Source organism: Argentina anserina, chromosome 5 (assembly GCF_933775445.1).
Source record: "Argentina anserina chromosome 5, drPotAnse1.1, whole genome shotgun sequence".
In the NCBI taxonomy this organism is placed as follows: Eukaryota; Viridiplantae; Streptophyta; class Magnoliopsida; order Rosales; family Rosaceae; genus Argentina; species Argentina anserina.
This window is the reverse complement of record NC_065876.1, coordinates 8,513,774-8,537,902: the sequence shown is the minus strand read 5'-3', so window position 1 is coordinate 8,537,902 and position 24,129 is coordinate 8,513,774. Positions and strand designations below refer to the sequence as shown.

Below are 24,129 nucleotides of genomic sequence, written 5' to 3'. Positions count from 1 at the left end.
ATTCTGAAATCTCTGTGTTCTTATGAGTTTGGGGATTTTTGTAGTTTACGACTCGTTCAGTGTTGACTGACGGGAATGCCCCTAGACTGCACTTGGTGGCCCCACTCGAGCTAAGTTCGTAAGGGGGTTGGGTCGTTAGAGTTTGTTTGGATAGGACGGTAATTTGAGCCGTTAGTGTGTCTCTTTCGTTTGTTTTCTTGAAGTCATCGAAACCTTGTTAAAGTTAAGGCTTCTCATCAGGGCATCATCATCATCATCATGGGACTAATGGCGATGTTCATACAATGCACGTATTTTAAAGTGATTAATCTAACGACCTTCGACTCTCAAGTTTCAATACGTGAAACTACCATAAAATATTAAAATCTTCATCTTTGTGTGTTATGGAGCTACTCAACAAAGCATTGGTAATTCGGTAGACGTTGATGGTACACTATTATTGTTTTTCAGCAAGAAAAAGAAAATACAAGGTAGCTCAAATCTTTGTTCTGCATTTATGTTCAACCATAAACCAAGATGCAGCTTAATGTTGGATACATCATCAGTTCTTGGTCTTGCGCTTTAAGCTAGTTCAGTCAATTTTTTTTTAATCAATAGCTCAATCAATTTTAAATGTGATTTGTATTAATTAAAAATATGCACCTCACATTGAAAATCGAGATCTAACTTGTGAATTTATAAACTCAACACCCTTTTTTTAGAAACTAAACTCAACACACATATATTCCGAAATTCACCAAACACTTTAACATAAATTTTGTGAAATTCTCACAACACAACTGTATGTTTGTATTTGATTATTCTTGGCATATTTAAAATTGATTTAAATTAATCACCCAAATTAAGACAATCGGATTCTATAGCCACAGTAGTGAGACCTCCTACACAAGTGTAGACCATTGCGCAAAGCCAAAACCTCACACTGCAGTTAACCCGGCCCAACAGGCCCAGCTTTTCCCCATCAATTTTTGATACATTCGGACAATCGAACGTAACCTCCACCATTCTGCAGACACTTCCGAACACTCAAGAAACCCGCGCGCAATGGCGGCATCAAGCTAAACCGAAACTGGACGACCGAACTCGTGATCTTCTTCGTGAAAAGTAAGTGACCCAAATGACCAGTGATTCGAGCATGTCTTGGGTTTGCTTCGATTGAATTGTATATATATTTCGTCCTGAGCTTTTGGTATTTGCATGTCTGGAATTTTCTCTGCTTTGTGATTATTATTTTTTGTGTGTGACTTGGGAATTTTGGGTTTAGGCTCAATTGATTCACCCCTTTCTGTGTTTCATGGGTTTACAGAAGGTTTATATTTGATTTTACCATGTCAAGATTTTTACCTTCAAGGTAACTGGTTGTGAAGCACTGAGAATCAAAACCTGGTTTGACATATGGCATTGGGGATTGTGATTCTAAATTTATGTCCTTTGGTGATGTATAATCTTGAACTAAATTACATCTATAACTTGGCAATCAGATGGTGCTGTTTGTTAATATTGAGTTGAAATAACATATCGACTTCATAAAGTAATTGAAATGTATGCTAAAGAAAAGGGATTTGATAATTTGTTTGGCTATGAGCTGCATCAGGAGAGAGATGTACTTTATTAGCTGTTATGGGGAAATTCAGGCCGTAAGTCGTTCGGTCTCGGTAATGCTTCTGTTATTTTGAGATTCTTTGTGATATGTGAACTTGAGAAGAACTGCAATGAAAATGTATTTGTGGACTCAATAGTGTGCTGAAGAAAAGCACATATCTGCATTGTTACTGTTCTGGTTTTCAGAAAGTTGTGAGACAATCTCTTATGTATCTGAAATTCTGAATAAGCTTTCGTAAGGGTAATTATTTAGGTGGATTAATCAACTTTTCAATTGCTGTCATGTCTTTTCAGGCACAAATATTGAAGTTAGCTAGGCTTCTAAGCATATTGATGCTGCAATTTTTATTAGCAAGAAAGAAAACAGAGAAAAAAAAAGGAAGGGTATTAAACATTTTCCCTTAAGAAATGTAATGGCCTCCCTCCTTCTCTTTGCATGTTTAGTGCATGTGTTTAGACATAATTTCATTTTCCCGCTTTTTTTATTCCCCTTATGACTACACCCTCAAGCTTTTATCATTTGATAATGACAGTCCGATCCTGCCTTTTCAGCACTGGTTTAGGTTGATAATTCTGTTGCTTAGAAATCAGTATGGAAAAGAAATAGCTGAATTTCTTTTTTGGTTGTGAATGTTAAGCATAAAAGCTAATACATGCTTCTTTGTGGTTGCGTAACTGCTACTAAGATTCAACCCAGATACTGCCTTATACACAGGCAGAATTTTATAAATAGATTATGGCATGTTTGCCTGCCTTGAGCCCCTAGAGAATGGAATGGAAGGGATGATTTAGAATGCTTATTCTAATTCAGTACTTATATGATTGTTTATGCATATGTGATGTGTTTTTTGTTCTGATGAACTTCCTTTGGTGCTGTTAATATTGCAGGATGGTTTCCAATTCAACATTAAAGCAAAGAGGAAGGGGCCAGAATAAGCGTTTCTGGACAACCAAGGAGGATTCTGCGTTAGTTGAATCTTTGCAAGAATTGTATCATGACACCAAGTGGCGATCTGAAAATGCATTCAAAAATGGTTATTTGACCCAGATAGAGGCTATGATGGAAGCCAAAATGCCAGGGTGTGGAATACAGGCATCTCCCCACATCGAATCACGAATTAAAACTTTGAAGAAAAAGTATTATGCGTTGGCGGAAATGTTAGCTCAAAGTGGGTTTGGTTGGAATGACGATGAAATGATGTTGGTTTGTGATAAAAGGGTATATGATAAATGGATCCGGGTAAGTCTACTTATATTATCTTTCCCATGACATCGATACACACTTACTGTTATTTTTAATATTCAGAAGTATTGATTATACAGTCCTTGACATGTACTTGTAGAATAGAAAGTATGCAAGTGGATTGTATAGTAAGCCATTTCCGTACTACTATATATTGGGGGAGATATACGGAAAAGCTCGTGAAGTTGGTGCCTACATTGATAATGTTGATGATGACCAAGAAGAATTCAAACAGGAGGATGAGGATGCAAACATTGATCAAATTATAGGCATGAATGATGATGCTGCTGCAGAAAATCTGAATCTGAATGTGGAATCACAATCTGAGGGGTCTGAAGAGTTTGATGTATCATGCACACTTGGTACCCCAAGCGCCCAACAAAGGAGACCTACACAAAGTGCCCCAAGTGTTTCAGATCATGGTCGGAGGGTAAAAGCAAAGGTAATGGAGAAGATGAGTAAGAATGTAAGCACAATGTCCTCTAAGATTGATGCTCTCGTCAATATTTTTTCAATTGATAAGGAAGTGGCTGAATTGCAAGCGAAACTTGATAGTGAGTTGAACAAGATCGAAGACCTTACAGAATTGCAAGTCTTTCGAGCCACAAACATTTTAGCTCGTCAACATGACCTGCTGAGAGTGTTCTTCGGCATGTCTGAGGAAAGGAAACGAACATATGTTACACATCTGTTGGAACATGGCGTATGATAGAACATAAGGTATATGCATTTGTTCTTTAGTTACATTGGAAGGAATCAAATCCGTCAGCCATCATCCCCAACTCATTTTCTATTTCCTTCCTTACCATTTTGAGTAGCTACCTACATGGGACATATATCATCTTCTTATCCTAGGCAGTGAGATTTCTGATAAACCTCATGGTTACAACTTATTTTGGTTGCCTAATGACAGATTACTTTTGGCTATGCATTATATATCTCTTTCAGTTTCTCTGTCATGAAACATGTGTTAATTCGCAGTTGAACTGTTTCTGTTACATGTTATAACAAAGACACTCTAGTTCTGCTGCAAAATAACGTATGCACTAGCTCATATCAGAGGCTCGGCAACGCTGTATATCCAAGTTAATGGTCTTACTGGGGCTACGTGTGGGTTGTGATACTAGTTCATTGTTTTGGGGGTGTGTGCTATTCAGACTTCAGAATATTATAAAACTCTAGTTTGAGTTTATAAGTCGGTGTTGTTGAGTTAGCACACCGGCAAGTCACATCGTGAACAATGACAAATCTAACAGTTCTCGACTCTAAAATTTCAATACCCTGAAATTTGAGTACCAAATGTGTTTTCTTTAACACTGCAGGTGCAAATTCGTGCTTTTTGAACAAGAAGAGAAGCACTCGAAAATTGACTAATTCAGTTAGATGGTGGGCTCAAGTTTGTAATTTGGTTTCTATTCCAAGGTAAAAGCTGCTAAATAACTGATTATTCTCACTGCACAACAAATTTTAAATTAATCACTTCGGGCCAAACTAGAATGTATGGGCCCATTACTTGCTCGACCGTGCAAATATGAATTACAAATACGCAGTATCGATCATTTCATTTGTTACTCTAACAAATACGCAATTAAAGTACCTTGCTCGCCCAATGTTGTGGAATGTGGGGCCCATTACTTGCTCAACCGTGTAAATATGAATAATTGACTTGAACCAAAGGAATGGCCTAACATACTATCTTTTGTCGTTAGACTCGTTTTTAGCTTTGTTTACTTATATTTATTGTCACGCCCGATTAGTTTGGTTCGTAAAAGTTCCAAACTTGCATATTCCCTAAAATTACAATAGAATTTCACAAATTATAAAAGCATGTACACTCGTGCTTATGTACACTCATGCTTTTTCTTTTCAGCTGCATTCACAAAACACAATTACAAGAGGCGAAAGGTTTAATAAAGGTTTGTGAAGTCCTAAAACACCCTTCATGAAATTTAATTTAAGATTCACTACCGCCAAATCCAATTTTTGATTGCGCTTCATTCTCCATTTTGTTTCCTGATTTTAGTGCGATTACATTGAATTCTAATGTACTATGCATACCTTTTCTTCGGTTTTCTCTGTAGAACATGTTCAACTTTAAGGTTTTTTTTATTTCTTTCTTAAAAAAAAAACTACACTACAAAACATAAGTTGCGAAATGCTTTTCTTTTCGGCCGATCCAAATGAAACATTAGGAACACCAATAGGAAAATGCATATAAACTAGAAAATCGACCGAGACTCGGCATAAGCAAAACTTAAAGGTCTGACCACAAATTTTGCTTCGTAATAAACATATCGGAAGATCATTAACTCAAAATGGAGCCCAAAGAATTGTGGCTTATGCTACAAAAACTCTAGCAACCCCCAATTGGTTTGCTAGCTGAAATCAAAGGGTTTCATGTTGATTCCTCACAACGAAACACACATTTGGCGATCCATGTTTTACTCAACCATCGAAGCTTCAACTGTTGAGCATTTGAAGGTTGCCACCGAATACGCTTAGCACATTAAACTAGGGTTGTCAATGGGTCGTGTCGGGTTGGGTTCATGTCGAGTCAAGGTGTTTTATGTGTCATAAAATATAAACACAAACTCAACCCATTTAATAATCATGTCAAAAATTTAAACTCAAACTCAATCTACTTATTAAACGAGTTACCTGTTTAACCCTCTTATTACCTATATTATAGTTCAAAATGAGTAAAGACTTATCAATTCGTATTACAAATGATGTTATTTTCTTAAATTGGTGGTGATTATGTTTATTTTATATATAATTTTTCTTGATTTTATATTAATCATGTTATGCGGGTTGACCTGATTATTAATGGGTCATGACGGGTTAAGTTGACCCGCTTTCTAATCATGAGGGTTCAACCTGTTTTATTTCGTATGGATTTCGAGTCGTGTTATCGGGTCGTGTCGGAATTGACAGCCTATGTTAAATGTTGTGAAATTTTAATTAAAACTCGTAAAAGCGCACGAATCATCATTAGTATAGTGTGCAAGTACGAGGTCGTTTCAACTAGGGATTGAGAATCGATTTAATCCTAATTTAATTGATCTAACCTACGAACATAAAAACAAATAAGAAAAGGAAGATATAGTTTTTGGGTTTTCAAATAACAAATTATATGAGAGTTAAAGGAATAAGCAAACAAGATAGAACCTAGGGTATCAGAATCAACCATTCACAATCATATTTATGTATCGATACAACTAATAGATTCTTTCGTATCTCTAGATGACAATTCCCGTATCTAAGTCTAACTACGACACTTATACCATAATTTTCCTTAAGTATATGATACTCTCCATATACGGCAGAGGTCGTATATCCTAGCATGCAGTCTATCATGATATAAGTTTAACATGAATGACTCATTCCATTCTAGAAAACAAGAGAATCATGCAAACCATTACTTCAGGTACGACAATAATGTAATTCACAACTCTTAATCACAAGAAGCTAAGTTGAATTATATTGCAAGTATGCCTCAAATTCATCTTCTAACTACTAGATACAAAGCCCTAAGGTGATCAATAAAATAACTTAACATAAAGCATCGATTCAAATAGTGACTAAGAATTCATCATAAAAAAACTATAAATCAATCATTAAACATCAAACTACATAAACAATCATGATAGGGCATCATCCTAACCCTAGAAAAAGATTTAACAAACTACGACTAAAAAAACAAAACAAAAACATAAAATAATAGAATGGGGAAGATAGATGGATGGTATTTGCTCCTTAGGCATCTACATTGTGCTTGGGAGACCACCTCTCATATGAAATTCATGCTCCCTTATATACGAAAAATTATTGCTCATCTTTGACTTCAGTTTCCTTGTAAGACTTGGTTTTAGACTCATAACTTGATATGGAATAGGAAAATCTTGAAATATCTCTTGTAAAAGTAGGAATACATGTACTCTTTTCATCCTCATCTGAATCCAAGTATGTGTTGAAATTGATGCATTTGCGCTATGAAACTTGAACTATCCATAAATGCTAATGAACCTAAACAGATTTCAGCTCTGACCTCTCGTCACTCAAACGATCATAACTTCCTCTAAAAGTATCGAAATCAAGGTTTGTAAAATCCTACAGAAAATAGACTTCCGCATCTTTCCAATAGTATAAGGCTCATGGTCTGATTCGATCTGTAACTCCCACAGTAGCTCGGCAAAGTCGGTGGTTCTGCACAATCAGATTCTGACAATGAAGAATATAATTGTCATTTAATATTTGTTAGCACATTTTAGCTTCTTTTCTTCTCTCTTTGACACAAACCTACAAACACACTAAAATAACATAAATCAATTATAAATTAGAGAACTAAACATAGAAAGGATATGATGCATATAATTATATGATAATATGAGCACATCATTAAACCGTTAAGTAGTTCTCGTTGCTATCTCGAAATTAAGTTGATTTAACTTCCCAAAAAAAGATCATAATCATGAATCATCATATGAAACCCTATATATTCAATTTTTCAAATGGATTTGTTATTGGAACCTCCACATTTTCTCAGTCATGATGTCTACACCTCTTTTTTTCATTTCAATACAAGCATTTGCTCACCAGAACTCCTCTTAAATTCCTAAAATAACCTTAGTTATACTATTCATATGTAATTCAATATATTACTCATTACACCTCTCATTTACTCATTAGACCTCCGTTTTTTTAACAAAAAATCATTAAATTTTGAACCCCTCCACTTTTTCATTTTGATTTTGTCATTTATCATACAAACCTTCATTTAAAAATATATATATCAAGAGGACGATCATTCTTTGATCAAACTATAATAAAGAATTTTTAATGAGATGTACTTCATGACATAAGATTATTTGAATTGTATGAATCTATTATCTTTGTTTATTTTATTTTTTCTATTCTATGTTCAATGCCTCATACCGAATATTTTAAATAGTTATTTAATTTTATTTAATTACTAACTCATTATGTTGTAAATGTGTGTGTATATATATATATATATTACATTTTGTATATATATATTTTGTATATGAGCTCAACATGTACGAGGATAGAGACTTTATATGACATGACCGATATTCACTATACTAAAATTTTGATTAACATATGTTTGAATTTTCTAAGGTATGTAATAGAATTGGAAAATGAAAATGGATAAGGAAATTAATAAATTGTAATTAATTTATTATTATTGAATCAGAAATTGTATTGAAAATAAAATAAAAATATTTTAAAATATAATTATTGTCCTTAATAGTCATTATGTAAGAGGATATATATGTAATTTAATAAATAAAAATAGAGGGAGTTAAGTGAGTAAATGTGAGGTCCTAGGTCTTAGTAACAAATTTCTTTTTTAAACAAAGAGAAAAATAAATAAATAGAGGAGTGAATTGACAGGTAAAGGTTAAATAGGGAACAAGACATATAGATCCCCGCAGGGCCCAGTTGCAGAGAATAAAGGCCAAGGAGACAAGAAGGTTCATAGGCTTCTGCAAACTCAGAGGAGACCCAAGTACGTGGCTCTTGACACTGTGACAGTAAGTCTACGTCAAATTGCGTCCGGTCAGCTAACCGGTTCTAGCCGGTCACCACTCTCGGACCCCGCTCTCTACCAAAGGTCTCTCTGCCACTTCCCGCTATATTGCACCACACTCTTCACTGCATTAAATGCCTTAATGGTTTCTGGGGTTACGCTAAATCACAGTCCCTGAGTCTGTGTTAGCTTTTCTGCTTCAAAGTTTTGGCCTTTTGGGTTTCTCTTGGCTTGGTTCTGGTGCTCATTTGGGTGAGGATACCCAGCATTCTGTGTTTATTTTGTTTTGTTTCGCATTGTGTTTTTTCTGGGGTATGGTTGTTTTACTGAAAAGGTTGATCTGTTTGGTTTGTGCAAAAGAGTTCTGATTTCTGAAAGAACAAAAGAGAAGAAATCTTGACTGGGGGTCTAAAGATTGAGGCGTTGTTTGGTTCTGAGACTGTTTGCTTAGAAATGTTCAGGGCTTTTTAGTTTCTGAGATGGTTTGTGCTTTTGCTTTCTAAGCTTCTTCTGATTTAGTTTTCGTAATGGGGGTTAAATGTGGTTCTTTTCCCTTGTTTTTCTTAAGAAAAAACTGTTGAATTTTAGTTTTGTTGGCTATTGGTCATGTATGTATCAACGTCTGTAAAAGCTTGAAAAATATGTGGTTTTGGCTTTTCAAGGCAAGTGGGTACTTCAGAAAAAGGTTGAGATTTTAGTAATCTCTCTAGCTTTGCTGTGAATTAGAAGCTTGAAATTGCATAATGTGTTTGAGTTTGTGCTCCTATCTCATGGTCAATGTTTAAGGCTGATAATAATTGTTTTATTTATATTTGCTTGTTATGTTGCAATTAGATTACGTCCTCCATGATGCAAAATGCACTCGATGAGTATTTGAAGTCTAAGATGACCGGAAGCTTTCTGCAATCTGATAACTTACTACAACATGATGCCCAATATCAAGCTCTTGTAGCTTCTCTCGTGAATGAGAACTTGTCAGGTACTTTTTTTAAGATAGCAAAGTTAATATTGGAATGTTATCCGGCAACATTGATATGACTGTTTTATCTGTTAAACAACATGAGAAACTAGTGGATAATTGAAACTTTGGGCAAGTTCTCTAATATATGAACATTGATATGACTCTTTATCTTACGTGATTACATCTTAGATGAACCTGTGCAGCTTTTGACTCTACTTTGTTTGAACCAGTGACTTTGTTGTGTATAATTTGTGCTCAAACTTTCAATTGTAGGTGGTTCTTCCAAATTTCAGCAGACCTCACATTTGGATCAAAATTGCTCTCAGATGCATAAAAGGAAGCAAGGAGAGCAATTTGTTTTTAGTACTAGTCAGCTAGCATTGAATAACCACAGTGCACTTCTTAGTGGTGTACAAGAGCGAAAGCATAAGAAAGCTAGATTGGATGACCATCAAGAGGCTGTTATGAACGATCTCGTATTACAGAAGATGCTGCAGAGTCAGAACTCTGCTGAAGTGGAAAGAGATCAGTTACATGCATTGTCTCAGCATGTGATACCAAATCAAGATCAGGAAGCTTCTTTTAATTCTGCTCCACAGTTGGTAGTTGATAATGATAAGAAGCTGCAATGGATGATGCACCCAGTTCCACAGCAGGAGGTGGTGAATCAAGCAACTGCCCTGCACCAGCCTGGTGTTTGTTCACATCGACTAATGCAGTACCTGCATTATACTCGAAAGCGGCCAAATGTTAGTTGCTTGCTTAATTGATTACATAAGATTGCTATCTATCATAGATTGGAACAATAGCACGCTTTGTCCAATGTCATCCATCTCTTTATTTCCTTGATTGCAGGATAATAACTTGGCCTTTTGGAGGCAGTTTGTGGCAGAGTTTTATGACCCCTGTGCCAAAAGAAGGTGGTGTTTGTCCTGCTATAAAAAATATGAGGAGCATCCACTTAGTATTTTCCCCGATGCAGCTATGGTTAGTTTTTATTATGTGCTACATATTAAGATTTTTCCAGTAAGGGCAATTTATACTGTCTAATTGTGTCTCCCACCCACTTCTTTTAGCGGGTCAATTGGGTTTATCATTTTGTAACGTATGACTGAAATAGTAAAACCTTTTGATTTGACTGCACCAGAATCTTCTCATTTTCTTTTTTCATAAGTTTTAGAATGCTTGTTCTTTGTTCCAGTTTATTTGTCTGTTTGTTTTATTTATTTTTATATTTTTGCAAATGTTTTTTTTTCAGGTATCATCATGGCCATGTGGCCTATGTAATTGCCAATCCAGGGGAGGATTTGGTAAACATTGTCCATTTTTAATTTCTAAACGTGTTTTCTGAACATTTGGATTTTTATGTTTTGTATTGGTCCTTTACCCCTTGGCAGAGTTGAGTTTTGAAGTGCTTCCAAGGCTAAGTAAAATAACATTTGAGGGTGGTGTGGTTGATGAACTCTTGCTCCTGGATTTCCCTCGTGAGAGTAGATTCTCGTCAGGAATATTGTTGCTGGAATGTGGAAGAGCAGTTCAAGAAAGTGTCTATGAGCAGCTTCAAGTTGTGCATGAAGGTCGACTTCGTATAATATTCTCTCCCAATTTGAAGGTGAACCCACTCTGTATAAAGTTGGTGGTTTTATTGTTATTTATAGCTCATTTTCATCTTGTTTCTTGTTCTTCTAAAATGGTGCTATAAATGCCGATGTTTTTTCTTTTCATTTTTCAGATATTGTCCTGGGAATTTTGTACACGCTCCCATGAAATTTTTCTTCGTCGAACTTCTGTTTCACCTCAGGTACCAGTTCGCCTCAGTGGTCTAATTCTTTTTTATCATCCCATGGCCACTCCTTCCATAACTTGTAACTTTGAGTTCTAGGTCTCTGAGTTGGGTAGGGCTGTACGGCATTATCAGTGCTCTATTGATGATAGAGGATCTAATGGAGTTTCATCCCAAGATGTACAAGCTGCTAGTTGCAATAAGTAAGAACTAAGAACTGATGGTCTCTCTTCTTCTGATCAAAGTCAGATGATTTTGTCCCTCGAGTTTTAGTTGTATAAATTAACATATATTGTACTCACACTTGGTGGTATAGCTACTTACAAATTATTTTCATGTTGCGGTAAGCTTTTCGTAAACCTCTTATTTGGAGTTATCTAGAGCAGTTATAATAATTATTAAACAAGCTCCATTGTGATAGATAACTAAAATTTAATTCTTTATTTATCTTACTGTAGGATCCTGGAAGCAGGAGGACAAATAGAAAAAGCTTTCGGTCTATATGAGGTTGATCATTTCGGATTTTCTAAGAAATATACCCAGTTCTTGAAGGTAATTGTAAACTTCATATTTCTTTTTACTTCAGCAAAAATGTTAGCGTTTTAAGTGTTAACAGGTACTCGTGCATTGTAAACAGATAGCTGATGCTGTTAATAGAATGAAAGATCTAATGACATTCTGTCATAATAGCGGCACTAGCCCAATTGGTATGTGGCAACTCCAATTTTTGTTCATGGGACATCTCCTGTATTATAGTTTCGGTTTAATCCTTGATTCTCCATGTGTCACTTTGAAAAATCGTAGTTGAGGTAACTGCTATGTTTATCTGTAGAGAGCCTGAAGAGTTATTGCAGAGGAACTCCCACCAAGCTCCCCAAAATGAAAATAAGAGAAAAATGCCAGAAAGAGAGTGCTCAAGGTCTGCTGAAAGACGCAAATAAGTTGATGGCAACATCTTGTGGTCTGATGAGAAGTAATGCAAATCAAAGCTGCTCATCTATCAATATTGAAGGTTTCTCAAATGTCCCAGAATATAACCCTATTGTGAGCAGAGATGGCGAGTGGGAAACTAGTTTGAACCAAGACTCTTCGCCATTGGAGGGTCCTAGGACCTCACATTCAGGGCTGCACAAGAATTCAGTGGGAAATGACTCGTCAAGTTCAAATTCCTCTATGCAGCAGGATGCTATGCAAAACTTAATACAGGAATTTATAAACAGTCGGGCAGTGAATAGGCATGTCAGGAACGAAGTCAACTGGGGTAGAGGTAAAAGTTCAGCTGTAGATATGCCATCAGGAGTTTGGGGCCGCTCAGCAGCTGCAGCTGCCCTTGGAAATGTGTTGGGCAGTATGCCAGTAAGGACCCCTCAATCGCACTCAAACGCTGCCTTTACTAGGAACTTGTCGGAAGTCGGTGGCAATTTTCATGGAAAGGTTTTATTACCAGAATCAGGCTTCAGTAGGTCTGACAGTTATCACGATCACAGTAAGTTTTATGGAAATAATAATGACATGAACTATGGATGGAACTCATGGAAGGCCTGACCAGTTAGTTGATTGGGTTATGTAAAGGTCCCCAGGTGCAGGTCTTATCTTTTTGCCATCCCCTAAAGTGGATACTAACCCACGTCCGATGATCATTTTGAGTTTTTAGTGAATGATGAGTTTCAACTCAATGTAATGACTATTTGACAACTTTTGCAATATATATCTCTAATTCCATTGGGTTATGATCTAGATTATTCTTGTATTTGGATTCGCAATGAGATAAATACATGTTGACAAAGAAGCATAGGAGTAGATATGGGAATCACTTGCTTTTAATCAAACTAAGTTGAACTGACCGGTACCAAACTTAGAACTTGCTATCTTACTAGATACGTTCTTTTTGTATCCTACTCCACCACGTTCACTCTTTCAAGTCCCAAGAGCGAGCGATTACCAATGGTTGTTACCAATTCATCATAACACTAAAATTGAATGTTTTGTGTGTCATTATTTTAGTTCACTACAATATCCTAAATCAAATACTAATTCAAAAAGGCTTTCCCAAACTTAAATGACATGTTAAACATCTAATACACAAATAATAGTTTACAGTGATTCATACATATACTACGTGCTAAAACATAATTCTATCGCTTTGTAAATCACATAAGAAGTCATGATTATGAATCAGAAGAAATATGTATTCAAACACGGGTTTATACGACTCAATTTCACGAGTTTAATTGTTTTTCCTTGATTCAAATAAGCTCACGCCTTTTATCTCGATGGTAAAAGTTTTTTTTTCAAAGAGAATCACATATGTTATTTATTTATTTATTTAACAAAGGAGGGGGACAAAAGAACATGACCTCATATGTCTGATAAACTCCAACAAAGAGGATAAACAAAAGCTCAATCCGGCATGTGTACACCCACACATGCAAAACCATAGATATAAAAACCCCTAGCAAATAGCAAACCCTTAGCGATGGTAAAAGTTCATCCTTTGATGAGTTTGGTTCATGCCTTTCTCAAAAAACTGTGATACAACTAAAGAATCATTTTCATGTCATGGAAATTTTAAGAACCATACATTACAAATGCCCCATTTTAAATTAAAGCTAATTTAGTTTCATTAAGTTCAAAATAGTACATGATGTCTATAGTCCTACCCAATATTTGTACATGTCGTCAATCCTCCGTTTATTGTAGGGTTTTCTCTCTAATTTACAGGGGTAATTGTGTCTTTCCCCTTTTCCGGTCAATTCATTGTGTGCACTGCGCAAGTATACAAAATCCCTCTCAAACTAGAGAACATGGTGAAGACCATTTTTCAGGCTCAAAATCCCTCCCGAGTTAGGTTTCTTTGAATAATCTATCCATCCAATTCAAGCATTGAAGTGCTTTCTCCTTGTCAACTGAAGCATCTTGGCCTCTTTCAGGCTTAATAGCTTCGCTCTATTGCATAGAGAAACCGGATCAATCCCGCTCCCCAAATCATTCTTGAAATAATCAACATACCTCGACTCTAACTCATAGAAGTTGTTCACAACAACCCTAAAGCTCTTGTCTTCCAATTTACTATTGTTTCTGGCGAAAATGGGGAGTTGGGACTTCATCAGTTTGACATGATCAGGAAGACCCGGGAACACATATAGCTTCAAATTGGAACCCAATTTCTCATATGGCCAAAATCGATTGACGTTTTGCATAACATAGCGGGAGAAGAACTCATTCTTATTAAAGACAATTCTTGGGAGTCAATGACGTCAGAAGCCTAACAGTGGAAGACATCGATGACAATGAAGTCAAAAGGGTGTTGGGAGAGGAAGTGTTGGAGGGGTTGTTGGAAGGCAGAGGTGTCAGTGAAGGGGGTAGGGCACATGGAGGTGTCGGGTAGGGTGACGTTGTTTGGGAGGTCGCGGGCTTGGATGGTGATGGGAAGGTTGAGGGTTTAGTCATAGTGGATGGAGTTGCAGAGGCAGATGCGAGAGAGGTGGAGAGGATGTTGGACACAATTACCTTGCAAAATAGACAGAAAATTTTGAAATAAACGGAGTTAACGACATGTACAACTATTGGGTCGAGATCTATACATCATGTACTATTTTGAAGTTAACGAAACTAAATTACCCTTAATTGAGAATGAGGCATTTGTTAGGTATGGTTCTTTAAATTTTCACTTTCACGTCTTTTAATGATATTTTTGGTGGTGATGGGTTACACAAGTATCATAAAGGGGCATGTTAATGTACTAAATTATTGCGTCGTAGTTCACTCCATTACTCTTATCTTCATCAAGATGCGCTCCTTACTCTCTTTCTTGTCACAAGTAGCACAACTCGTCAAAGTGGAGACCACGACGGTGTGGTCTTCAACTCTATGATGCCTAAATCAGGTGAATAGTAATTTTGGCATAGTAACAGTAAGTGGTTAAGATTACTTACCTTATGAGGCCAAGGGTTTGACCTTTAATAGTTGAGTTGAGGTAGATCATTCACTCATCCGATGATGTGGGACTTGGTCAAGTTAAGGTATTCTCTGGAGCTTCCTTTGAGATACGCGTACGGGCGCGTCCGTCGTTAGTTTGAGCCGCGGGGCGGCTCATTGCACAGCTGGCTCCATGCCCGTACTACGAGGTTAGGCTGCTTTTGAGCCTAAGTGTGTTCATAGTCGCGCTGATTATGACTAGGCATAAGAGGCAATTTCTTGACAAAGGAGTTAAAATAAGCGTTTTGCCATAATCAGCGTTGCGGGGCCTGCTGGGCCCCACCCGAGTCTCCACACTCCCCGGTTAAGTAATGACTCTCTCAACTACAGACTATTGGGGGTCGTTTTTGTCATTGGGCCTCTAAGGGCAAGATGCGTTCTTTAAGCGCAGTGTGCGTAGGACGGCTTTGAGCCCGCTGGGGCGTAATGCGTCTTGTGAGCGCAGTGATCGTTGCGCGTAAGACGGCTTTGAACCTATGAAGGCGAGTGCGACTTCTTAGCGCAGTGCGCGTAAGTCGGCTTCGGCCTATGAAGGCAAGTGCGGCGTTTGCGCGCGATGCATGTAGCACGACTTTGGCCTGAAGGCAAGGGTGGCTTTTTAGCGTAGTGTGCATAAGTCGACTGGCCTATGAAGGCAGGTGCGGCCTTTGCGCGCGATGCGCGTAGGACGACTTTAGCCGATGAATGTGTAGTGCGAGTTGAACGCGTCTTTGATCCCTCTAGGGCGTAGTGCACCCCGTGAGAGTATTGTGCATGCGTAAGGCGGCTTTGGGCCATAATGGGCATAGTGCATTCATCTGAGCGCGATGATCTGTGCGCGTAGAACGTCTTTATGCGCTGATATTGAGCACAATGCGTCCATCTAAGAGCAGTGAGTTGTGCACGTGGGACGACTTTAGAGACACTGTTGTTGGCGTAGTGCGTCCTGTGAGCCTCTGTGGGCGTGATATGAGCATTTTTTGCGACGTTCTTAACATGTTTTTACCTCAATTTGTACTTTGGTTAGCCCTAATTGTTGTACAATTGAGTCATGGAGTCGTAGTAAGAAAGAGGCAAGTTCAAACCCTCCCTCTTTCCTCTATATATACATGGCTTCACCTCTCAAATAAGATCACTTCTCCTTTGCATTCAAGAACCAAAACTCTACTAAAATACTATTTCAAATATCCTTCACCAAAACAGCAAGCCGTTCTCCCTCATATACCAATTTCATCTCCACCGAAATCACCATTAAAGACACACCTCCAAGGTTCTTACAACGTGTGATTCTCGCAACTCATCTCCACGGGGTTGTTCATTTTTGATTTTTTACAATACTTTGACTATGAAGATTGTAGTATGATGTTTGTGTGAGATTATTGTTTTGTATTAAGAATCGAAATTTTCATATTGTTTTATTGGATTTTTGAATCTTTGCTGAATTGATGGTTTCCTATAATTAATGAGTTTGTATTTCTATTGTTGTGTTCTAATCATCTTTCTCATACTTTTAGATAATTTTCAGATATGTGCATATGAATTTAGTGCTTGGATGCAGTCCCTAAGATTGTGTTTGAGTACTAGATTCATCAACCATATTGACACAAAACGAATCATGACTTAAGTAGGTTCGGTTTGTGATGATTAAAAGTGGTAAAAATTCTGGAAATTTGCATGTGAAACCATGGTGGGTGACGCCATACATGAAATATGTCTCCAACAAAGATTTGGTGCTTAAATGTAATCTTGTTTGATTTCTACTCTAAGTGTTATTGAATTCGATTGCATGCAAATTTAGATTAGGCCCTAAGTCAATCTAAATGTTAATTGAAATCTTGCATGATTAGATGATCCCCTAAGACTCTAATTGTATTGGTGTCTAAAAGTATGTAATTGGTCAAATTAGAATGCATGATAGGTTCGAACTTGTAATTATGTGGTGTAATGGTGAATTTGGTTTAGTTTGGTAAAGAAAAGTCGATCATGTAAATAGTAATTTAGGTTTTATTTTATTAGTTAATAGTCAATCTCAAACCCCTCATTATTTGTTAACACTAAAAGTTTAGAGTTCCCTTCAATTCCCCAGATTGAACGATCTCTGCTTATTATATACTAACAATGACATTTTACAGGGTTTATTATAGACGTTTTAATTAACGCTCTATCAGGGCGTAGGACGGCTTTGAGCCTCTGAGGGCGTAGTGCATCATGTGAGCCTCTAAGGGCATAGGACGGCTTTGAGCCTTCTGGATAAGTCTCTCTCTCTCTCTCTCTCTCTCTCTCTCTCTCTCTCTCTCTCTCTCTTTCTCTCTCTCTCTCTCTCTCTCTCTCTCTCTCTCTCTCTTTAGCGAGGAAGGTAGTTCGAACTTCGTGATGTTTGAGATTGCCGTAGATTTCTGTTGTCTAATGAAACAGCCTGCATAAGGAATTTAATTGTTCGTTTGAACAATGGTTTGAATAATTCATAGTTTCATTAGCACAATCAAGTTTTCTATTTAAGTGTGTGCACCACATTTTCTCTAAGCATATACGTGGCAACGGTTTAAAGTTGTATGGGCATGTATATAAAGTGCGATATTTTGTATGCATACTTCATAAAGTAATAAAATCATGCTAAGGCATGGTAATGACTCTTTGTTCTAAGAGTAGGGGCATAGCATTTTACTTATCTCATGTCGATGTGGAGTTGTGTTGCGCTCCATACAAGTACCAAAATCATGTTGGAGTTGTCCAAGCATGACGATCCATTGCTCGAGGAATGGTTGCAAGTAGCCCTTTGGCTTTGCTTGAAGAGATGTCGGTTTAGGGTGATTCTCCTTTCAATTCTTCCAAGTAAAACAAATAGTCAATTAGCAATTTTTTCATATGATTTGATTGGCTAGTTTGCATTCTACATGCATGCGACGTTTGTATTTTGATGCGAAAAATACAATATCATTAGTCTATGAGACTTTAGTATGTGTGCTTCAAACGACAATGGAGTGGTAATTAAATGCACTAGCAATTAGCCTAGTAAAGATATATATGCATAGTATGTACGTGGTGTGTGTAGCGAAAGTCTGTACACTACACATGACGTTTGTAGATATTAGTTATGGTCGTCACATGATAACTAGCCACGTACCACTTTTGAAACTACACATGCTGATGCACCACATTGAATAAGATATTGATGCTAAATCATGCTTGTAAAATAAACAATGAACACATATCAATATGTGGTTGTGTCATGATGAGATAAGAGTCACCGAGTGCCTAGCACATGTGAAAATACGGTGAAGTTTTGACTTTTTCACAAGTTGGGTGCAGATATATATGCACAACAGCTCATATAATATACTTCGAAAAGTTCAAAGGGAAAAAACAACTTAGTTTTACGTAGACTTGTGGTTTGGTAGCGCTCAAACGTGGATGTTTTTTTTTCTCAGTGTTGGAGTTGAGCAATGCGTCGAGAACGGGCTTTCAGTCCAGGTTGCTTATCTTTGTTGAAGCCTAAGAAGGTGAGTTCTTTGCCTTCTGCCTTTTAGTGATGATGAGCATTGGTTCCAGCGGTGTGGCGTTGCGAGTTCATTTCGACGTAGTGAGGTGATGCGGCGCAGCAGAGTGGAGTGATGTGTTACGGCGTAGTAGAGTGGAGTGATGCGGCGCAGTGGAGTGGTGTTGTGTAAATGCAGGATGTTTTCTGGTGCTGGATTTGTTGCGGAGGGTAGAGTTCATGGCGTCGTTGCAGTGCTACCTCCTCGCAGTGGTGGTGTTGCGTCAGTCCCTGCAGCCACATCGGTGAACTCGTTGCACCGTAGTTGAGTCCAAAAGAGATTAGATGTTTACGATCCTGCCTCGGCGCAGTTGGTGAACTCGCTGCGGTGCTGCCTCGGTGCTGCGGTGAACTCGATGCGCACAAAAGAAATGAGATGTTGTGGTGCTGCCTCGGCGCAGTTGGTCATGTTTTTCTGGACAATTGAAAGTCTTTGAAAGTTCGACGTAGTGGTGCTGTTTCGGCGCGGTCTCCGAGTTTTTTTTATGATTGGAAATGCATGGTAGAATTGGACAGTGACTACAACGATGATGCTCGTGTTGAGGCCGTAATCAAGAGTCAATACGCTATGATGTGGTGTGGTGAAGGGTCGACGGCGTTGTGAGTGTGTTCTGCTTATGCGGCGTTATGCTGCGGCGAAGTGGCCTTTGTTGTTTTGGATGTGGAGAATGTGTTCCACTGCGGGGAGTTCACGAGACTGTGGGGCGGTGACCGCCAGATTGGTGGTGTGAAGAGAACTTTATGGGTGTCTAGAATAATTGGACATCAAAGTTCCTTAAAACAGATGCTTGGTTGATGATTTTTTTTCCGTTGCGTCGTAGTTACTTGGTATGAGTGAGAAGTATGTATAATTGCTTCCTGACACTGCGCATTGACTTCGACTTCCATGAAAGAATATGGATGGTCAAGTGACCGGTCAATAAATTTTTTTCTAATTATGTTTGTTCTTGGTGCCCCGCAGCTAAGGCACTTCAACTTTAAATCAAGAGTTCTAGAAACTTATTCTTTTTTACGGAGAATGCTTAAATTCCGACTCGCGGTGAGTGACGAAGTTATTCGTTGGTTTCCCACATATGGCGCCAATATTAATGTAGTGATTTACTGCGCCGTAGTTCACCTCATTACTCTTTTCTTCATCAAGTTGCGCTCCTTGCTCTTTTTCTTGTCATAAGTTGCATAATTTGTCAAAATGGAGACCACGGCAACGTGGTTTTTAACTCTCCGATGACTAAATCAGGTGAATAATAATTTTGACATGATAACAGTAAGTGGTCTAGATTGCTTATCTTATGAGGTCAAGGTTTGACCTTTAATAGTTGAGTTGAGGTAGATCATTCACTCATCCTCCGATGTGGGACTTGATCCAGTTGATGTATTCTCTACAGCTTCCTTTGAGATGCGTGTGCTGGCGCGTCCGTCATTAGTTTGAGTCCTGAGACAACTCATTGGACAGTTGGCATAGCTAGCTCCATGCCCGTACTACAAGGTTAGGTTGCTTTTGAACATGTGTGCTAATAGTCGCGCTGATTATAACTAGGCATAAACCTATGCAAGCAGGGCACAATCTACAAATTGTGAAAACTAGCATACAAATCATAATGGTCATCAAATAAACCAATGATCAACTTGAGAATATATATATATATATATATATATATATATACATGAATGTACACATTTCTTTGCTTACATATGGAGGAGGGTTCAACGGAAGCACTCACTAAATTCTCTTCTTCTGACGATGGACCATCTCTATATGATACAGATCTTCCCATCTGACAGGCGAAGGGCAAACTAAAACTGCTTCGACCTTTCTCTAAATTCACTAGGGTATATAACTACAGAGTCTAAACAGAGACCGCCTTTGGTGTGTGTACAATCAATCTGGGTCATCGAGAGTTTAATGTTTGTTGCTGCATTTGGGTTTTCCACGACAAAGTCCCCCACATGGTAGTGATTCCATTTCCCAGGTTCAGTTAAAAAGCACTCAGATGACGCATACTGGCCTTCTGAAGTCCATAGCTGGAACCTCACTGGTTTTTTGTCCCAGCCATGGACATGCTCAGTGTTGCAAACACGGCGACCAAACCTCTTCTGAGAAGAGCGTCCCAGCTGCAGCCTGAAAAACAAGCTGTATTTCCCAGCTGGAAATGGGAATTCAACTTCCCCATCTACCTCAAACCACCATATTTGCTGAAGATATGCAACAGTGCTAAATCTGCAAACAAAGCAAAGAAAGCTGCTTAGTCCCAAGAATAGGTGACGTGAAAGGGTAAAAAGGAGAGCATCTTGTCCCAGCGAGGGAAACTCAATCAGAAAACTAGAGACACGGAAATGAGACTCAACAACCAGGTGACTTGGGACATAAAAACCACAACAGAAGTAATCCACAACCTTCTTGGTAGTTTCACATGATCATATTAGGATGCAATCTACTAGTGGAGAGCCACCAAATTGAGCACCATGAGGAAAATGATGATTACGATACAAACAAAACACACATCGTTCTTGTACTTTCAAAATTTGGGTCTCATCCTGTAATTCATTATAGGCAAATTGTCTAATTGATAATTAAGTTGGAAAATCACTCACCACTGTGTCTTCTTAGTAAAAACATATTGAATACTTTGTTACCAACAATAAAATGTTGAATGATTCAAACTTCTTTAAATGACAGAAGCTTTTATTATCTGAAAAGTTCTCATGAAATTCAGGTCGTAATATCAGATACGAAATTTTCTGTGAGGTTCTTGACCAACATATATGATTCGACATAGCACATACTACTTAACTACAAATTCCGATTATAGAACATCATCATGCAAGAAACTTGAAATATCACCGGAAAATGACATGCAAAAGAAACCTACTGTGGCAAATCCGAGCAAGCAAATTCGACGCAACACTTGGACGTTCATCAGCAATCTATAACATACAATTTCCCAAATTTACTGGAATTCTATTAGTAAGTGAAACCAAAAGAGGATCAGCAAATCTCACCTCGATTCTTCAGTAGAAATATGATTCCAATATCGCCGATCATCAATTCCGGTAATTGCTAATCCCTTTGACGAAATCGACAAACAAGCAGATCCTGTGCTCTTATCCAGCCAAACCGTCTGCACCAAACACCACAACACAAACAATATCAAACACCAGACAGAAAGAAAGTCACAGCACAAAACACTCCAGAGTCAACCATTCACATATGTTGTTTGATGACCAAATCAAATACCAAACAGTTGAATTTCAGACACAACACCATCAAAATATCTACAGAAAAATATCTAAAACATCGAAATATCTAAACCTTTGAATACTAATGAACTGTTCTTCCTGCAAAAACCCAGAAACCAATCAAACCCACAACACAAAACAATCCAAAGCCTCAAACTTTCCTAAATTTCCAGGCACCCAAAACCGAAAACGATCCAAACAAAGCAGAGAAAACGAATAACACACACCTTGGCTCCCCCATCAAAAGCATTAGGCCTACAAAGCCTCGCATACACATCTCTCTTCCCCAAACTCCCCAACCCATCACCAAACACTTTCTTCACAATAATCTGATAATTACTAGGCAACTTGGCCTCCCAAATGAAATCAGCCCACGAAGCCCCACGAAAAGCCCGGTTCATTTTAGCCAGCTTACAAATCTCCGGCGGGTCCAAGTAGCCCATAATCTCCGCCGCGCAGCTCTCTGGCAAGTCCCCAAGACCGGGTTTTGACGGCAGAGGCGAGCACCCAACAGGGTCTGCCTTGAAGAACGAGAAGCCAGAGCCCATAGTCAAAGAAAAAAGGAGCAATCTTTGGATTCAAGAGAAGAAAAGGAAAACAGAGCAGAAGAAGAAGGAGAAGGAGGAAATCCAAAAAGGATAGAGCTTATAAATTAATGGTGAGATGGGGGGTGGTGTGGGAGTGGTGATGGGGCTTTTATGTGTGAGCTGTGGGAGAGATGGGAGATTTGTTATGGGTAAAAATTGGGAGGGTTGGTTTGTTTCTGTGGAATATGAAGACAGCGGTGTCTGATGTGGAAGAAAACCAGAGGAGGAAGGAAGACCAGACCCATCATGTTGTATTGGACTACTGAAATGAGAGAGAGATAAGTAGATTTGATTGGACTATTGGTGTTTTTTCTTTTTAGTTTTTGCCTTTTCTTTTTCATTAAAACTAGCGTTCCTGCACGTGACATAGCTGTGGATTTGTGGTTGGTCGGGAAATGAAGCCAATCCTGGTTTTTGGAATTTTCATCGCGGATAATCTTCTGGTTATATTTAATACATCTGATACTGGGGTGGAGTATCTTTTTTTATTTATGAAAAGGTGGAGCATCATCTTTAACTTAATTATATTTAGAAAAAAAATAACATCACTCATTTGTTATGTCTATAATCTATTAGATTACTCGGTTACTTTTCCTACGGAAAAAAATTCTCTTAATTGTCTAGTACACAATCAACGACTATTAGTTATTTGTTATGGTGTTTCACTCTAAAACCGATTTAGATTGAGTTTTCTAATATAGTAGTTACCCAATCTAGGCTAATTGGATAGGTGAATCCAATCCGCCAGTTAATTCGATCACACAACTCCAACTGATAAAGCATCGATTAGCGACTACATTGACTTAGGAAAATAAAAATTAGATTATGACATTACCAATGAAGAAAACCTTCCATAAGTATGTATCAAATAGTTTGCTTCCCTCATGATATATTGCAACTAGTCAACTAAACTCTTGATCGATCGACACATAGAAGAAGCCGCGCTTAACTTAGAGGAAGGATAATCTAAAAATCTTAACTTGGCTGCTAAACTTGAGTGAATTAATAATACAAAGTTGTGAGTTGTGACTAATGCTCCCCGTGGAACATATAGAAAATGGAAAGAACCATCTAATACTAATCCACCAACGATGTTTCAACTTTCTATATTTGTATGGGACTTCAAAGGAAACGAGTAGTCGGGGGTCGACAAAGCAATCGCATGAAACATACGTGGACTAATCATCCAAAAAGAATAAAGAAATTAAGGAAATATATGGACCAAGAAAATATTGACACAGGAAAAAAGTACATCCTAACTTGACGTGGTTATGAGTCAGCTTGTTTACCTATATCCACCAATTTTTTTTTACCTATATTCACTAGTATATCCTCCCCTCGAATATTAAGCCGTCCATGGAACCCCCTTTCCTCGTCACCATTCTCATATATATGATATCATTGGTATGGGAATTGAGAAGGGTTCTTTTTCGGTGGGATACAATTCTTCATTGAGGGAGAAGACAGATGACACCTATCAAAAGGCAAGAGAGTAGCATAGACGGCCAATTCTCTAGACTTTTTTTGTTTTTTAGACGTCGTATTTAGTTTGTAATCAACTAATTAATCATAAATTGGTAGCTTTGCAAAATTGCAATCCAAGATTAAATATTAATTTGGTTTATCTAAGGGTAAATTTTTCGTATGGTACTTGATGTATGACTACTTTGGTA

General features: G+C 37.9%; 3 protein-coding genes across 3 annotated transcripts; 2 read left to right on the top strand and 1 right to left on the bottom strand.

The window, feature by feature from the left end:
- The first annotated feature begins 972 nt into the window (after positions 1 to 972).
- Positions 973 to 3,834, top strand: LOC126794599 (uncharacterized). The gene is made up of 3 exons (XM_050521355.1): positions 973 to 1,104; positions 2,491 to 2,842; positions 2,946 to 3,834. The coding sequence occupies exons 2-3, from the start codon at positions 2,492 to 2,494 to the stop codon at positions 3,552 to 3,554; spliced, it is 960 nt and encodes a 319-aa protein (XP_050377312.1). The 5' UTR covers positions 973 to 1,104; position 2,491; the 3' UTR covers positions 3,555 to 3,834.
- Positions 3,835 to 9,242: 5,408 nt separating this feature from the next.
- On the top strand, positions 9,243 to 12,685 carry LOC126795438 (probable transcriptional regulator SLK3). Its single transcript, XM_050522279.1, has 10 exons — positions 9,243 to 9,379; positions 9,614 to 10,106; positions 10,213 to 10,344; positions 10,616 to 10,667; positions 10,755 to 10,969; positions 11,090 to 11,158; positions 11,240 to 11,343; positions 11,599 to 11,692; positions 11,778 to 11,847; positions 11,973 to 12,685. The coding sequence occupies exons 1-10, from the start codon at positions 9,243 to 9,245 to the stop codon at positions 12,683 to 12,685; spliced, it is 2,079 nt and encodes a 692-aa protein (XP_050378236.1).
- A 7,608-nt stretch (positions 12,686 to 20,293) lies between these two features.
- On the bottom strand, positions 20,294 to 22,701 carry LOC126794604 (F-box protein PP2-A12-like). The gene is made up of 3 exons (XM_050521358.1): positions 22,097 to 22,701; positions 21,633 to 21,751; positions 20,294 to 20,850 (listed from the first exon to the last, which is right to left on the bottom strand). Exons 1-3 carry the CDS (start codon positions 22,415 to 22,417, stop codon positions 20,427 to 20,429), a joined length of 864 nt encoding a protein of 287 aa, XP_050377315.1. The 5' UTR covers positions 22,418 to 22,701; the 3' UTR covers positions 20,294 to 20,426.
- Positions 22,702 to 24,129: the final 1,428 nt, after the last annotated feature.

Coding starts and splice junctions, on each gene's coding strand:
- LOC126794599 (XM_050521355.1), top strand. CDS start 2,492: ATGGTTTCCAATTCAACATTAAAGCAAAGAGGAAGGGGCCAGAATAAG. Junction 2,843..2,945: donor TATATGATAAATGGATCCGG/GTAAGTCTACTT, acceptor ATGTACTTGTAG/AATAGAAAGTATGCAAGTGG.
- LOC126795438 (XM_050522279.1), top strand. CDS start 9,243: ATGATGCAAAATGCACTCGATGAGTATTTGAAGTCTAAGATGACCGGA. Junction 11,344..11,598: donor CAAGCTGCTAGTTGCAATAA/GTAAGAACTAAG, acceptor ATCTTACTGTAG/GATCCTGGAAGCAGGAGGAC. Junction 11,693..11,777: donor AATATACCCAGTTCTTGAAG/GTAATTGTAAAC, acceptor CATTGTAAACAG/ATAGCTGATGCTGTTAATAG.
- LOC126794604 (XM_050521358.1), bottom strand. CDS start 22,417: ATGGGCTCTGGCTTCTCGTTCTTCAAGGCAGACCCTGTTGGGTGCTCG. Junction 21,752..22,096: donor CTTTTGATGGGGGAGCCAAG/GTGTGTGTTATT, acceptor TGTTTGGTGCAG/ACGGTTTGGCTGGATAAGAG. Junction 20,851..21,632: donor ATTTCTACTGAAGAATCGAG/GTGAGATTTGCT, acceptor CTTTGTTTGCAG/ATTTAGCACTGTTGCATATC.